The 17771-nt window shown below is 45.5% G+C and overlaps 2 protein-coding genes across 2 annotated transcripts in view; one reads left to right on the top strand and one right to left on the bottom strand.

Annotated features, from left to right (window-relative positions):
- The window catches only part of LOC130309281 (oocyte zinc finger protein XlCOF7.1-like), a 50721-nt gene extending 36863 nt beyond the window's left edge, over positions 1-13858 (bottom strand). The window contains exons 1-6 of the mRNA XM_056552315.1: positions 13158-13858; positions 12111-12290; positions 9006-9132; positions 8858-8922; positions 8301-8691; positions 1447-2402 (exon numbers count right to left, since the gene is read on the bottom strand). Of these exons, the coding sequence (XP_056408290.1) occupies positions 1447-2402; positions 8301-8691; positions 8858-8922; positions 9006-9132; positions 12111-12290; positions 13158-13235 (1797 nt within the window). The 5' untranslated portion in view covers positions 13236-13858. The remainder of the gene's footprint in view (positions 1-1446; positions 2403-8300; positions 8692-8857; positions 8923-9005; positions 9133-12110; positions 12291-13157) is intronic.
- Positions 1-17771, top strand: part of LOC130298104 (oocyte zinc finger protein XlCOF7.1-like) — a 236160-nt gene that overhangs the window by 17175 nt on the left and 201214 nt on the right. The window lies entirely within an intron of this gene.

The following is a 17771-nucleotide window of genomic DNA, read 5'->3' as shown; positions in this document are numbered from 1 at the left end:
TCCTATGTACATGGATAATATATAGATGTGGGGCTGCAGCTAACAATTATTTTAATAATCGATTAGTTGTCAATTATTTGATTGATTAATCTGAAAAAAAAAAAAAACTTCAAAAATGCCCAAAAAAGGGGTTCAGCTGATTCTACTTGAAAAATTATGTACAATGGCCATATTAAGTTTTTAGCATGTCATGTGACCAAACAGCAATTTAATTTTAATTTTTTTAAGTTTACGCCATTTGCCGTACAGGATCATTATTAATGATCCTGTACAGAAACCAGCGCAAATTTGATACTGCCGCATGGGTAACTGTCTGAACTATTAAAATGTTAATGATTCACTAATATTTTAATAGGTGCGGCAGTATCAAATATGTAAAAAAAAAAAAAAAAAAGTATTTTTTTTTTACTTTTTTTTGTATAGCAATAGGAAAAGGGGAACTTATTTTTATTGCGGAAGCAGTTAATTTACATTTATATCTTATTTTTTGACTTTTTTTTTTTATACAGCACTCCTATACACATGGGGGTATGTGCAGACTGCAGAGCATTGCACCCGACCCATGTCTGTAGTACAGAATGCTCGGCAACCCCCCAATGTGTATAGCAGTGTATATGTACTACATACACACCACTATACAAATGGTAGTATGTGCAGAGCATTGCATCCTAGTGTGTGTACTACAGACTGGTATATGCAGAGCATTGCACCCTTGTGTGTGCAGAGCATTGCACCCTTGTGTCTGTAGATGACATTAGGGTGTAATGCTCTGCAGGTACACTGGTTTGTATACATAGTTACACAATTAACCCCTCACACACAGGGCCGCTGATGAACTTACAGGGAGCTGTCTTGCCGAGTGCCTGGAGGAAGCTTTGTGCGCGGAAACATTGTAGCGGGACGGAACTGTAGGGAGGCGGCGGGACAGTGTTTACTGTGCGCCGCTAACACGGTGCTGGGAGTGGGAAGGCGTTTGAATAGTGATTATTGTGCGCACCGTTAAGACTGTAGCCAGGGGGGGGGAGAGAATGCTTGCATGCTACTTACACTGTGGGACTGTTCGGATGGGGGGGAATATTTGCTTACACTGTGGGACTGGGGCCACTGCTGAAGCGCTCTGGGTCCGGGGGATGGGTGCTGTTGGCAGTGTGAGCGGTGGGCGGGCCTGTGTCTATGCATCCGAGGGGGTGGGGGAGCGTTCAGCAGTTGGGATTGTCGCCCCCTATAAAAAGTGAGGAACCGGCCCTGCAGGTGTGATTGGTAAGCAGTGGGACAGGGACGTGATGAACAGAGGGTGCGGCCTAGCGTTTGACCGCCGCGCCCGCAGCAACCTCATGACCGCCTGCGCCAACGAATCGGCCGATTATTTTATAACTGGATTCAACGACAACAAATCCCAGTATAGAATAATAGTTGCAGCCCTATATAGATGTCTTATCTGCATCATTTACTGCTCTGAATTGTCTCCCCTCCTGTATGAATTCTTAGATGTTTGATAAGCTGTGATTTCCGAGTAAAACATTTCCCACATTCTGAACATGAAAATAGTTTCTCCCCTGTGTGAGATCTTTTATGATGGACAAGACTGGATTTCTTAGTAAAACAGTTTCCACATTCTGAGCATGAAAATGGCTTCTCTCCTGTGTGAGTTCTTTTATGCTGAACAAGACTTGATTTCTGAGTAAAACGTTTCCCACATTCCGAACAAGAAAAAAGCTTCTCCCCTGTGTGAGTTCTTTCATGTTCAGTGAGATATGGTTTCCGAGTAAAACATTTCCCGCATTCTAAACATGAATATGGCTTCTCCCCGGTGTGATTTCTTTGATGCTGAACAAGATCTGTTTTCTGTGTAAAGCTTTTTCCACATTCTGAACATGGAAACCGCTTCAGTCCTAAGTGCCTTTTTTGATGTTTAACTAGATTTGATTTGTCAGTAAAACATTTCCCACATTCTGAACATGAAAATGGCCTTTCCCCTGTGTGAGTTCTTTGATGTCTAACAAGATCTGATTTCTGAGCAAAACTCTTCTCACATTGTAAACATGAAAATAACTTCTCTCCGGTATGAATTCTTGCATGTTCAGTAAGATATGATTTTCGAGTAAAACATTTTCCACATTCTGAACATGAAACTGGCTTCTCTCCTGTGTGACTCTCCTCATGTTGTACAACATCTGTTTTCTGAGTAAAACATGAAAATAACATCTCATTGTGCTGAACATCCTGTGATGACTGAGAAGACAGGACCTGTATATAAGGATGAGATGACAGATCTTGGCTGTGAAGGGCTGAGGGTGTATCTGGGATAATGGAATGTTCTTCATATGTATCTTGTGTGATATCATCATCTGCTTTATAATCTGAAGATATAAGATTCTCCTCTGATCTCCTGGTACAAGAATCTGCAGAGAATAACACAGAAGAAAATGGCCAAATTTGACATAATGGAACATTCACCATCCAACGATCATTGTGATCTGGTCTGATCGTGCATTGTCTCAATAACATTGGTGGCACTACAAAGTCCAGCACATTCGACACACTACAAATCCAATGATTTGCCTGTCTTCTCCTCCCTCTGCCTACCCTATCGTATATACCTTTCTACCTCCTGTCTTCTCCATCCTCCTCCTACCCTATCGTATATACCTTTCTACCTCCTGTCTTCTCCATCCTCCTCCTACCCTATCGTATATACCTTTCTACCTCCTGTCTTCTCCATCCTCCTCCTACCCTATCGTATATACCTTTCTACCTCCTGTCTTCTCCATCCTCCTCCTACCCTATCGTATATACCTTTCTACCTCCTGTCTTCTCCATCCTCCTCCTACCCTATGGTATTTACCTTTCTACCGCCTGTCTTCTCCATCCTCCTCCTACCCTATCGTATATACCTTTCTACCTCCTGTCTTCTCCATCCTCCTCCTACCCTATCGTATATACCTTTCTACCTCCTGTCTTCTCCATCCTCCTCCTACCCTATCGTATATACCTTTCTACCTCCTGTCTTCTCCATCCTCCTCCTACCCTATCGTATATACCTTTCTACCTCCTGTCTTCTCCATCCTCCTCCTACCCTATCGTATATACATTTCTACCGCCTGTCTTCTCCATCCTCCTCCTACCCTATCGTATATACCTTTCTACCGCCTGTCTTCTCCTCCCTCTGCCTACCCTATCGTATATACCTTTCTACCGCCTGTCTTCCCCATCCTCCTCCTACCCTATCGTATATACCTTTCTACCTCCTGTCTTCCCCATCCTCCGCCTACCCTATCGTATATACCTTTCTACCGCCCGTCTTCTCCATCCTCCTCCTACCCTATGGTATATACCTTTCTACCGCCTGTCTTCTCCATCCTCCTCCTACCCTATCGTATATACCTTTCTACCGCCTGTCTTCTCCATCCTCCTCCTACCCTATCGTATATACCTTTCTACCTCCTGTCTTCTCCATCCTCCTCTAACCCTATGGTATATACCTTTCTACCTCCTGTCTTCTCCATCCTCCACCTACCCTATCGTATATACCTTTCTACCGCCTGTCTTCTCCTCCCTCTGCCTACCCTATCGTATATACCTTTCTACCTCCTGTCTTCCCCATCCTCCGCCTACCCTATCGTATATACCTTTCTACCTCCTGTCTTCCCCATCCTCCGCCTACCCTATCGTATATACCTTTCTACCGCCTGTCTTCTCCATCCTCCGCCTACCCTATCGTATATACCTTTCTACCTCCTGTCTTCCCCATCCTCCTCCTACCCTATCGTATATACCTTTCTACCTCCTGTCTTCTCCATCCTCTGCCTACCCTATCGTATCTACCTTTCTACCGCCTGTCTTCTCCATCCTCCTCCTACCCTATCGTATATACCTTTCTACCTCCTGTCTTCTCCATCCTCTGCCTACCCTATCGTATCTACCTTTCTACCGCCTGTCTTCTCCATCCTCCTCCTACCCTATCGTATATACCTTTCTACCACCTGTCTTCCCCATCCTCTGCCTACCCTATCGTATATACCTTTCTACCTCCTGTCTTCTCCATCCTCCTCCTATCCTATATACCTTTCTACCGCCTGTCTTCCCCATCCTCCTCCTACCCTATCGTATATACCTTTCTACCGCCTGTCTTCTTCATCCTCCTCCTACCCTATCGTATATACCTTTCTACCGCCTGTCTTCTTCATCCTCCTCCTACCCTATCGTATATACCTTTCTACCTCCTGTCTACTCCATCCTCCTCCTACCCTATCGTATATACCTTTCTACCTCCTGTCTTCTCCATCCTCCTCCTACCCTATGGTATATACCTTTCTACCTCCTGTCTTCTCCCTCCTCCTACCCTATCGTATATACCTTTCTACCGCCTGTCTTCTCCATCCTCCTCCTACCCTATCGTATATACCTTTCTACCTCCTGTCTTCCCCATCCTCCTCCTACCCTATCGTATATACCTTTCTACCGCCTGTCTTCTCCATCCTCCTCCTAATCTATTGTATATACCTTTCTACCGCCTGTCTTCCCCACCCTCCTCCTACCCTATCGTATATACCTTTCTACCGCCTGTCTTCCCCACCCTCCTCCTACCCTATCGTATATACCTTTCTACCGCCTGTCTTCTCCATCCTCCTCCTACCCTATCGTATATACCTTTCTACCGCCTGTCTTCTCCATCCTCCGCCTACCCTATGGTATATACCTTTCTACCTCCTGTCTTCTCCATCCTCCGCCTACCCTATGGTATATACCTTTCTACCGCCTGTCTTCTCCATCCTCCTCCTACCCTATCGTATATACCTTTCTACCGCCTGTCTTCTCCATCCTCCTCCTACCCTATGGTATATACCTTTCTACCTCCTGTCTTCTCCATCCTCCTCCTACCCTATGGTATATACCTTTCTACCGCATGTCTTCTCCATCCTCCGCCTACCCTATCGTATATACCTTTCTACCGCCTGTCTTCTCCATCCTCCTCCTACCCTATCGTATATACCTTTCTACTGCCTGTCTTCTCCATCCTCCTCCTACCCTATCGTATATACCTTTCTACCGCCTGTCTTCTCCATCCTCCTCCTACCCTATCGTATATACCTTTCTACCTCCTGTCTTCTCCATCCTCCTCCTCCTATCGTATATACCTTTCTACCGCCTGTCTTCTCCATCCTCCTCCTACCCTATCGTATATACCTTTCTACCGCCTGTCTTCTCCATCCTCCTCCTACCCTATCGTATATACCTTTCTACCTCCTGTCTTCTCCATCCTCCTCCTACCCTATGGTATATACCTTTCTACCGCCTGTCTTCTCCATCCTCCTCCTACCCTATGGTATATACCTTTCTACCTCCTGTCTTCTCCATCCTCCTCCTACCCTATCGTATATACCTTTCTACCTCCTGTCTTCTCCATCCTCCTCCTACCCTATCGTATATACCTTTCTACCTCCTGTCTTCTCCATCCTCCTCCTACCCTATCGTATATACCTTTCTACCTCCTGTCTTCTCCATCCTCCTCCTACCCTATCGTATATACCTTTCTACCTCCTGTCTTCCCCATCCTCCTCCTACCCTATCGTATATACCTTTCTACCGCCTGTCTTCCCCATCCTCCTCCTACCCTATCGTATATACCTTTCTACCGCCTGTCTTCCCCATCCTCCTCCTACCCTATCGTATATACCTTTCTACCTCCTGTCTTCTCCATCCTCCTCCTACCCTATCGTATATACCTTTCTACCGCCTGTCTTCTCCATCCTCCTCCTACCCTATCGTATATACCTTTCTACCGCCTGTCTTCTCCATCCTCCTCCTACCCTATCGTATATACCTTTCTACCTCCTGTCTTCTCCATCCTCCTCCTACCCTATCGTATATACCTTTCTACCTCCTGTCTTCTCCATCCTCTGCCTACCCCATCGTATATACCTTTCTACCGCCTGTCTTCTCCATCCTCCACCTACCCTATGGTATATACCTTTCTACCTCCTGTCTTCTCCATCCTCCTCCTACCCTATGGTATATACCTTTCTACCGCCTGTCTTCTCCATCCTCCTCCTACCCTATCGTATATACCTTTCTACCGCCTGTCTTCTCCATCCTCCTCCTACCCTACCGTATATACCTTTCTACTGCCTGTCTTCTCCATCCTCCTCCTACCCTATCGTATATACCTTTCTACCGCCTGTCTTCTCCATCCTCCTCCTACCCTATCGTATATACCTTTCTACCGCCTGTCTTCCCCATCCTCCTCCTACCCTATCGTATATACCTTTCTACCTCCTGTCTTCTCCATCCTCCTCCTACCCTATCGTATATACCTTTCTACCTCCTGTCTTCCCCTCCCTCTGCTTTCCCTATCGTATATACCTTTCTACCTCCTGTCTTCCCATCCTCTGCCTACTCTATCGTATATACCTTTCTACCTCCTGTCTTCTCCATCCTCCTCCTACCCTATCGTATATACCTTTCTACCTCCTGTCTTCTCCATCCTCCTCCTACCCTATCGTATATACCTTTCTACCGCCTGTCTTCCCCATCCTCCGCCTACCCTATCGTATATACCTTTCTACCGCCTGTCTTCCCCATCCTCCTCCTACCCTATCGTATATACCTTTCTACCGCCTGTCTTCTCCATCCTCCGCCTACCCTATCGTATATACCTTTCTACCTCCTGTCTTCTCCATCCTCCTCCTACCCTATCGTATATACCTTTCTACCTCCTGTCTTCTCCATCCTCCTCCTACCCTATCGTATATACCGTTCTACCGCCTGTCTTCTCCATCCTCCTCCTACCCTATCGTATATACCTTTCTACCTCCTGTCTTCTCCATCCTCCTCCTACCCTATCGTATATACCTTTCTACCTCCTGTCTTCTCCCTCCTCCGCCTACCCTATCGTATATACCTTTCTACCGCCTGTCTTCCCCATCCTCTGCCCTCCCTATCGTATATACCTTTCTACCGCCTGTCTTCTCCATCCTCCTCCTACCCTATCGTATATACCTTTCTACCTCCTGTCTTCTCCATCCTCCTCCTACCCTATCGTATATACCTTTCTACCTCCTGTCTTCTCCATCCTCCTCCTACCCTATCGTATATACCTTTCTACCGCCTGTCTTCTCCATCCTCCTCCTACCCTATCGTATATACCTTTCTACCTCCTGTCTTCTCCATCCTCTGCCCTCCCTATCGTATATACCTTTCTACCGCCTGTCTTCTCCATCCTCCTCCTACCCTATCGTATATACCTTTCTACCGCCTGTCTTCTCCATCCTCCTCCTACCCTATCGTATATACCTTTCTACCTCCTGTCTTCTCCATCCTCCTCCTACCCTATCGTATATACCTTTCTACCTCCTGTCTTCTCCATCCTCCTCCTACCCTATCGTATATACCTTTCTACCTCCTGTCTTCTCCATCCTCCTCCTACCCTATCGTATATACCTTTCTACCTCCTGTCTTCTCCATCCTCCTCCTACCCTATCGTATATACCTTTCTACCGCCTGTCTTCTCCATCCTCCTCCTACCCTATCGTATATACCTTTCTACCTCCTGTCTTCTCCATCCTCTGCCCTCCCTATCGTATATACCTTTCTACCGCCTGTCTTCTCCATCCTCCTCCTACCCTATCGTATATACCTTTCTACCGCCTGTCTTCTCCATCCTCCTCCTACCCTATCGTATATACCTTTCTACCTCCTGTCTTCTCCATCCTCCTCCTACCCTATCGTATATACCTTTCTACCTCCTGTCTTCTCCATCCTCCTCCTACCCTATCGTATATACCTTTCTACCTCCTGTCTTCTCCATCCTCCTCCTATCGTATATACCTTTCTACCACCTGTCTTCTCCATCCTCCGCCTACCCTATTGTATACACCTTTCTACCGCCTGTCTTCTCCATCCTCCTCCTACCCTATCGTATATACCTTTTTGCCTGTCTTCTCCATCCTCCTCCTACCCTATCGTATATATATAATCTCTCTCCTCGCTGTGTATAGCGCCTCCTTGTTCCCAGTTTTTGACAGGTGTCTCTGCTCCCTTATTTCCATGGTGCTCTATACTGTTTAGATGTCTTAAAGCAAAAAAACTTTAGCAGACAAAAACTTTAAAGTAAAATGTATCTATGAACACCCAAGTGATGGATCAGCATAACCCAGTCATCAGAAGAAGGATGAAAGTCCCTAAAAATTGTACAGGACATAAGGATACATAGGCTGCACCTACAGAGCAGATGGGGAGGAGGCCGCAGAAGTGTTTATACTGGGGATTGGTGGAGAAGAACTATAATGTAGGATACTCACATGAGCGATAACCTGTAGGAATATCCTCCTTATACTGCTCATCACTTCTCACATCTGTCTCTTCTTCTTCCTTTAGGTCTTTAGTACTATTATAAATTAGATCTTTTCCTGTAGGAATGTCCTCCTTATACTGCTTATCACCGCTCACATGTGTCTCTTCTTCTTCCTTTATGTATGTAGCATTAATATAGATGAGATCTTTCCCTGTAGGAATGTTCTCCTCATACTGCTTATCACCGCTAACATGTGTCTCTTCTTCTTCCTTTATGTCTTTAGCATTAATATTAGCATTAATATAGATGAGATCTTTCCATATAGGAATGTTCTCCTTATACTGATCATCACCGCTCACATCTGTCTCTGCAGCTTTAATATTGTTCAGATATTCTCCCTGATTCATAAGATGTGGAAGAAATATAGTAAAAGTCATCAGACAGTAGGAGAAGTCACATGGGATGTTACAGATGAGCAGGAGATGAGGAGTCATGGAGGGTGAGGGGACTGACCACAAGAGCTTCACAGCCCTTCTACAGATCATAGGGAATATCTCCATCTACCTGATCATCCTGTGGAAGAAGAGGACGGGGACACCTCTCTGGTGCTGTTCTCTTACTGGATCTGACTGTAGGGAACACATAAAGAGACTGAATTCATTCTTTACATACAAATAATGAGAGGACGTGTGTATATAGTCATGTCTATTACCTGGTGATGTGAGGGGCTGCTGATCCTTCATCATGACCTGATCCTTGTACTGATCCTTGTGTCCTTCTACATACTCCCACTCCTCCATGGAGAAATAGACCGCCACGTCCTGACACCTTATAGGAACCTGACACATAATGATACAGTCATCACCCCGACCCCTCCAGTGGTGTTACTGTATAATGTCCCAGCATTCCCAGCAGTGTCACCTCTCCAGTCATCACCAGACCCCTCCATTACTGTATAATGTCCCAGCATTCCCAGCAGTGTCACCTCTCCAGTCATCACCTGACCCCTCCATTACTGTATAATGTCCCAGCAGTGTCACCTCTCCAGTCATCACCAGACCCCTCCATTACTGTATAATGTCCCAGCATTCCCAGCAGTGTCACCTCTCCAGTCATCACCAGACCCCTCCATTACTGTATAATGTCCCAGCATTCCCAGCAGTGTCACCTCTCCAGTCATCACCAGACCCCTCCATTACTGTATAATGTCCCAGCAGTGTCACCTCTCCAGTCATCACCAGACCCCTCCATTACTGTATAATGTCCCAGCAGTGTCACCTCTCCAGTCATCACCAGACCCCTCCATTACTGTATAATGTCCCAGCAGTGTCACCTCTCCAGTCATCACCAGACCCCTCCATTACTGTATAATGTCCCAGCACTGTCACCTCTCCAGTCATCACCAGACCCCTCCATTACTGTATAATGTCCCAGCAGTGTCACCTCTCCAGTCATCACCAGACCCCTCCATTACTGTATAATGTCCCAGCAGTGTCACCTCTCCAGTCATCACCAGACCCCTCCATTACTGTATAATGTCCCAGCAGTGTCACCTCTCTAATCATCACCAGACCCCCTCCATTACTGTATAATGTCCCAGCAGTGTCACCTCTCCAGTCATCACCAGACCCCTCCATTACTGTATAATGTCCCAGCAGTGTCACCTCTCCAGTCATCACCAGACCCCTCCATTACTGTATAATGTCCCAGCAGTGTCACCTCTCCAGTCATCACCAGACCCCTCCATTACTGTATAATGTCCCAGCATTCCCAGCAGTGTCACCTCTCCAGTCATCACCAGACCCCTCCATTACTGTATAATGTCCCAGCATTCCCAGCAGTGTCACCTCTCCAGTCATCACCAGACCCCTCCATTACTGTATAATGTCCCAGCATTCCCAGCAGTGTCACCTCTCCAGTCATCACCAGACCCCTCCATTACTGTATAATGTCCCAGCAGGGTCACCTCTCCAGTCATCACCAGACCCCTTCATTACTGTATAATGTCCCAGCAGTGTCACCTCTCCAGTCATCACCTGACCCCTCCATTACTGTATAATGTCCCAGCATTCCCAGCAATGTCACCTCTCCAGTCATCACCAGACCCCTCCATTACTGTATAATGTCCCAGCAGGGTCACCTCTCTAGTCATCACCAGACCCCTCCATTACTGTATAATGTCCCAGCAGTGTCACCTCTCCAGTCATCACCAGACCCCTCCATTACTGTATAATGTCCCAGCAGTGTCACCTCTCCAGTCATCACCAGACCCCTCCATTACTGTATAATGTCCCAGCAGTGTCACCTCTCCAGTCATCACCAGACCCCTCCATTACTGTATAATGCCCCAGCAGTGTCACCTCTCCAGTCATCACAAGACCCCTCCATTACTGTATAATGTCCCAGCAGGGTCACCTCTCCAGTCATCACCAGACCCCTCCATTACTGTATAATGTCCCAGCAGTGTCACCTCTCCAGTCATCACCAGACTCCTCCATTACTGTATAATGTCCCAGCAGTGTCACCTCTCCAGTCATCACCAGATCCCTCCATTACTGTATAATGTCCCAGCATTCCCAGCAGTGTCACCTCTCCAGTCATCACCAGACCCCTCCATTACTGTATAATGTCCCAGCAGTGTCACCTCTCCAGTCATCACCAGACCCCTCCATTACTGTATAATGTCCCAGCAGTGTCCCCTCTCCAGTCATCACCAGACCCCTCCATTACTGTATAATGTCCCAGCATTCCCAGCAGTGTCACCTCTCCAGTCATCACCAGACCCCTCCATTACTGTATAATGTCCCAGCAGTGTCACCTCTCCAGTCATCACCAGACCCCTCCATTACTGTATAATGTCCCAGCAGTGTCACCTCTCCAGACATCACCAGACCCCTCCATTACTGTATAATGTCCCAGCAGTGTCACCTCTCCAGTCATCACCAGACCCCTCCATTACTGTATAATGTCCCAGCAGTGTCACCTCTCCAGTCATCACCAGACCCCTCCATTACTGTATAATGTCCCAGCAGGGTCACCTCTCCAGTCATCACCAGACCCCTCCATTACTGTATAATGTCCCAGCAGTGTCACCTCTCCAGTCATCACCAGACCTCTCCATTACTGTATAATGTCCCAGCAGTGTCACCTCTCCAGTCATCACCAGACCCCTCCATTACTGTATAATGTCCCAGCAGTGTCACCTCTCCAGTCATCACCAGACCCCTCCATTACTGTATAATGTCCCAGCAGGGTCACCTCTCCAGTCATCACCAGACCCCTCCATTACTGTATAATGTCCCAGCATTCCCAGCAGTGTCACCTCTCCAGTCATCACCAGACCCCTCCATTACTGTATAATGTCCCAGCAGTGTCACCTCTCCAGTCATCACCAGACCCCTCCATTACTGTATAATGTCCCAGCAGTGTCACCTCTCCAGTCATCACCAGACCCCTCCATTACTGTATAATGTCCCAGCAGGGTCATCTCTCCAGTCATCACCAGACCCCTCCATTACTGTATAATGTCCCAACAGTGTCACCTCTCCAGTCATCACCAGACCCCTCCATTACTGTATAATGTCCCAGCAGGGTCATCTCTCCAGTCATCACCAGACCCCTCCATTACTGTATAATGTCCCAGCAGGGTCACCTCTCCAGTCATCACCAGACCCCTCCATTACTGTATAATGTCCCAACAGTGTCACCTCTCCAGTCATCACCAGACCCCTCCATTACTGTATAATGTCCCAGCAGGGTCATCTCTCCAGTCATCACCAGACCCCTCCATTACTGTATAATGTCCCAGCAGGGTCACCTCTCCAGTCAGCAGCTCCATCATCTTGTTGATGAGTTCTCGGATCTTCTGTTCATCCATTTCCTCATATATCAGGGAGTGAGGTGGGGGCCCCGTGATTGGGCTCAGGGTTCTTCCCCATCCTTCACACACAGGGGCCCGACAGCGCCCACTAGAGGACTTCTTCACTACTGAGTAATCCTGTGTATGGAGAGACACATTAATATCACTACATACATTCCCAGAATCCCTCACCTCTCCAGTCATATCCATCTGTTATTATATAGATAAGAATGAGGTCATGTGACATCACTCCCAGAATCCCTCACCTCTCCAGTCATATCCATCTGTTATTACATAGATAAGAATGAGGTCATGTGACATCACTCCCAGAATCCCTCACCTCTCAGTCATATCCATCTGTTATTACATAGATAAGAATGAGGTCATGTGACATCACTCCCAGAATCCCTCACCTCTCCAGTCATATCCATCCGTTATTACAGAGATAAGAATGAGGTCATGTGACATCACTCCCAGAATCCCTCACCTCTCCAGTCATATCCATCCGTTATAACATAGATAAGAATGAGGTCATGTGACATCACTCCCAGAATCCCTCACCTCTCCAGTCACATCCATCTGTTATTACATAGATAAGAATGAGGTCATGTGACATCACTCCCAGAATCCCTCACCTCTCCAGTCATATCCATCTGTTATTACATAGATAAGAATGAGGTCATGTGACATCACTCCCAGAATCCCTCACCTCTCCAGTCATATCCATCTGTTATTACATAGATAAGAATGAGGTCATGTGACATCACTCCCAGAATCCCTCACCTCTCCAGTCATATCCATCTGTTATTACATAGATAAGAATGAGGTCATGTGACATCACTCCCAGAATCCCTCACCTCTCCAGTCATATCCATCTGTTATTCCATAGATAAGAATGAGGTCATGTGACATCACTCCCAGAATCCCTCACCTCTCCAGTCATATCCATCTGTTATTACATAGATAAGAATGAGGTCATGTGACATCACTCCCAGAATCCCTCACCTCTCCAGTAAGCCGGAAGAGTATTTGTAGGGTGAGGTTTATGATCCTGTCGGCCATCTTGTTCCTGTCTCTCTCCATGGTTGATGGGTCATCCAGGAGAATTCTCTTATATAGAAGATATCAGCAGAGGATCCTGGATTGGAGAAACCTGAAGGGAAGAAGAGGAGACGATGATAAACCGCACCAGATTCTATGGAGAAATAAAATCCATTTCCTGGAGATAATCTGGGGAAACATCTGAGGAGACATTATGGTCACGATGATTCCGGATGATTCCGCCCACATCTTGTATCTTATAAATCTGTGATGATCTGTGGAGGATTTGTCGCAGTTGATACAGGAGAAAATAGAGACATTTAACCCTTTCCTGTCGGGGGATTTCTGTTTGTTCCTTTGTCTCCTTAGATCCATAATGTCCTCATTCCCCATGGACAGAGCCGTATGCAGACAAGTTGTCCTGTGTGATGGCGCCCCCTGGATTTTACACAATAAACCCCAATTCCTCCTCTCTGGTGACCGCCGTTTCCTGTGGTTTCTGAGGTAAATCTGACGGTTCTTTATCCGGTGATTCCGGTGATATCCGATCTCTATGGTTTCTCTTTCCTCCTCACATCCTGTATTCTGACCCCGGTCTCTTCCGTCTTCCCATCTCCAGAACATTGGGGGAGATTTATCAAAACCTGTGCAAAGGAGAAGTTGCCCAGTTGCCCATAGCAACCAATAAGATGGCTGCTTTCATTTTCCAGAGGGCTTGTTAAAAATGAAAGAAGTGATCTGATTGGTTGCTATGGGCAACTGGGCAACTTTTCCTCTGGATAGGTTTTGATAAATCTCCCCCATTGTGCTTATTCATTGTATGTTGTGTGTTGGGAAAGGGTTAAAAGGGTTCAAATATTTTCCGTGCCGCCATCCCTGAACGGCAAGCACAACAAACCAGGCTCACCTTGTGCTGCTTAAAGGGGTACTCCGGTGGATAACTTTTTATAATCAACTGGTGCCATTAAGTTAAAAAGATTTGTAAATTACTTCTATTTAAAAATCTTAATCCTTCCAGTACTTATTAGCTGCTGTATGCTCCACAGGAAGTTGTATATAGTTCTTTCCAGTCTGACCACAGTGCTCTCTACTGACACCTTTGTCCATGTCAGGAACTGTCCAGAGCAGGAGAAAATCCGCATAGCAAAAGGTGTCAGCAGAGAGCACATTGGTCAGACTGGAAAGAACTACACAACTTCCTATGGATCATACAGCAGCTGATAAGTTCTGGAAGGATTAAGATTTTTAAATAGAAGTCATTTACAATTCTTTGTGGCATCTTAATGGCACCAGTTGATGTGAAAACCTTTTATTTTTTTTCCCCACCGGAGTACCCCTTTAACCCCTTAAGGACGCAGGGTTTTACCATTTTTGCATTTTCATTTTTTCCTCATCACCTTCTAAAAATCATAACGCTTTAAATTTTGCACATAAAATTCCATATGATGGCTTATTTTTTGCGCCACTAATTCTACTTTGCAGTGACATTAGTCATTTTACCCAAAAATCCAGGGCGAAACGGAAACAAAATTCATTGTGCGACAAAATTGAAGAAAAAACGCCATTTTCTAACTTTTGGGGGCTTCCATTTCTACACAGTACATTTTCCAGTAAAAATGACACCTTATCAATATTCTATAGGTCCATACGATTAAAATGATCCCCTACTTATATAGGTTGGATATTGTTGCACTTCTGGAAAAAATCATAACTACATGCAGGAAAATGTATACGTTTAACCTCTTAAGGACCAAGGGCGTACAGGTACGCCCTTGGTCCTGCTCTCCTGATATAACGCGGGGTTACACAGTAACCCCGCGTCATATCGCGGCGGGCCCGGGGTCATAGTGAAGCCGGGACCCCCCTCTAATAGCGCGTAGCGCCGATTGCGGCGGCGCGCTATTAACCTTTTAGCCGCATGCATCACTCCCAGAATCCCTCACCTCTCCAGTCATATCCATCCGTTATTACAGAGATAAGAATGAGGTCATGTGACATCACTCCCAGAATCCCTCACCTCTCCAGTCATATCCATCTGTTATTACATAGATAAGAATGAGGTCATGTGACATCACTCCCAGAATCCCTCACCTCTCCAGTCATATCCATCTGTTATTACATAGATAAGAATGAGGTCATGTGACATCACTCCCAGAATCCCTCACCTCTCAGTCATATCCATCTGTTATTACATAGATAAGAATGAGGTCATGTGACATCACTCCCAGAATCCCTCACCTCTCCAGTCATATCCATCCGTTATTACAGAGATAAGAATGAGGTCATGTGACATCACTCCCAGAATCCCTCACCTCTCCAGTCATATCCATCTGTTATTACATAGATAAGAATGAGGTCATGTGACATCACTCCCAGAATCCCTCACCTCTCCAGTCATATCCATCTGTTATTACATAGATAAGAATGAGGTCATGTGACATCACTCCCAGAATCCCTCACCTCTCCAGTCATATCCATCTGTTATTACATAGATAAGAATGAGGTCATGTGACATCACTCCCAGAATCCGCGCGCTATTAACCTTTTAGCCGCACGCATCACTCCCAGAATCCCTCACCTCTCCAGTCATATCCATCCGTTATTACAGAGATAAGAATGAGGTCATGTGACATCACTCCCAGAATCCCTCACCTCTCCAGTCATATCCATCTGTTATCCATCCATATCCATCCATCTGCTCAGAGCTGAGCCGCGCGGCTAAAAGTGAAACCGAAAGTGGCCGGCTAGCTCAGTCGGGCTGTTCGGGATAGCCGTGGCTAATCGCAGCATCCCGAACAGCTGACAGGACAGCGGGAGGGCCCCTACCTGCCTCCTCGCTGTCCGATCGCCGAATGACTGCTCAGTGCCTGAGATCCAGACATGAGCAGTCATGCGGCAGAATCATCGATCACTGGTTTCTTATGAGAAACCAGTGATCAATGATGATCAGTGTGTGCAGTGTTATAGGTCCCTATGGGATAACAATGATCAGTGTGTGCAGTGTTATAGGTCCCTATGGGATAACAATGATAAGTATAAGAGATCAGTGTGTACAGTGTTATAGGTCCCTATGGGATAACAATAATCAGTATAAGAGATCAGTGTATGCAGTGTTATAGTCTCCTATAGGATAACAATGATCAGTATAAGAGATCAGTGTGTGCAGTGTTATAGGTCCCTATGGGATAACAATGATCAGTATAAGAGATCAGTGTGTGCAGTGTTATAGGTCCCTATGGGATAACAATGATCAGTATAAGAGATCAGTGTGTGCAGTGTTATAGGTCCCTATGGGATAACAATGATCAGTATGAGAGATCAGTGTGTGCAGTGTTATAGGTCCCTATGGGATAACAATGATCAGTGTAAGAGATCAGTGTGTGCAGTGTTATAGTCTCCTATTGGATAACAACGATCAGTATAAGAGATCAGTGTGTGCAGTGTTATAGTCTCCTATGGGATAACAACGATCAGTATAAGAGATCAGTGTGTGCAGTGTTATAGTCTCCTATGGAATAACAATGATCAGTATAAGAGATCAGTGTGTGCAGTGTTATAGTCTCCTATGGAATAACAATGATCAGTATAAGAGATCAGTGTGTGCAGTGTTATAGTCTCCTATGGTATAACAATGATCAGTATAAGAGATCAGTGTGTGCAGGGTTATAGTCTCCTATGGGATAATAATGATCAGTATAAGAGATCAGTGTGTGCAGTGTTATAGTCTCCTATGGTATAACAATGATCAGTATAAGAGATCAGTGTGTGCAGGGTTATAGTCTCCTATGGGATAATAATGATCAGTATAAGAGATCAGTGTGTGCAGTGTTATAGTCTCCTATGGGATAACAATGATCAGTGTAAGAGATCAGTGTGTGCAGTGTTATAGTCTCCTATGGGATAACAATGATCAGTGTAAGAGATCAGTGTGTGCAGTGTTATAGTCTCCTATGGGATAACAATGATCAGTGTAAGAGATCAGTGTGTGCAGTGTTATAGTCTCCTATGGGATAACAATGATCAGTGTGTGCAGTGTTATAGTCTCCTATGGGATAACAATGATCAGTGTGTGCAGGGTTATAGTCTCCTATGGGAGCTATAACACTGCAAAAAATAAGTGGGGAAAAAAAAGTGAATAAAGATCATTTAACCCCTCCCCTAATAAAAGTTTGAATCATTTAAAAATGAATAAAAAGATCAATTGATCAATAAGTCCTATCAATGCAAAAATGGTACCGTTAAAAACTTCAGATCACGGAGCAAAAAATGAGCCCTCATACCGCCCCATACACGGAAAAATAAAAAAGTTATAGGGGTCAGAAGATGACATTTTTAAACGTATAAATTTTCCTGCATGTAGTTATGATTTTTTCCAGAAGTGCGACAATATCCAACCTATATAAGTAGGGGATCATTATAATCGTATGGACCTACAGAATAAATATCAGGTGTCATTTTTACCGAAAAATGTACTACGTAGAAACGGAAGCCCCCAAAAGTTACAAAACTGCGTTTTTTTTTTCAATTTTGTCGCACAATGATTTTTTTTTCCGTTTCACCGTAGATTTTTGGGCAAAA

This window comes from Hyla sarda, chromosome 1 (genome assembly GCF_029499605.1).
Source record: "Hyla sarda isolate aHylSar1 chromosome 1, aHylSar1.hap1, whole genome shotgun sequence".
NCBI classification, from domain to species: domain Eukaryota; kingdom Metazoa; phylum Chordata; class Amphibia; order Anura; family Hylidae; genus Hyla; species Hyla sarda.
Note: the sequence above shows the minus strand (reverse complement) of the source record. Positions and strands in the feature narration are given on the sequence as shown.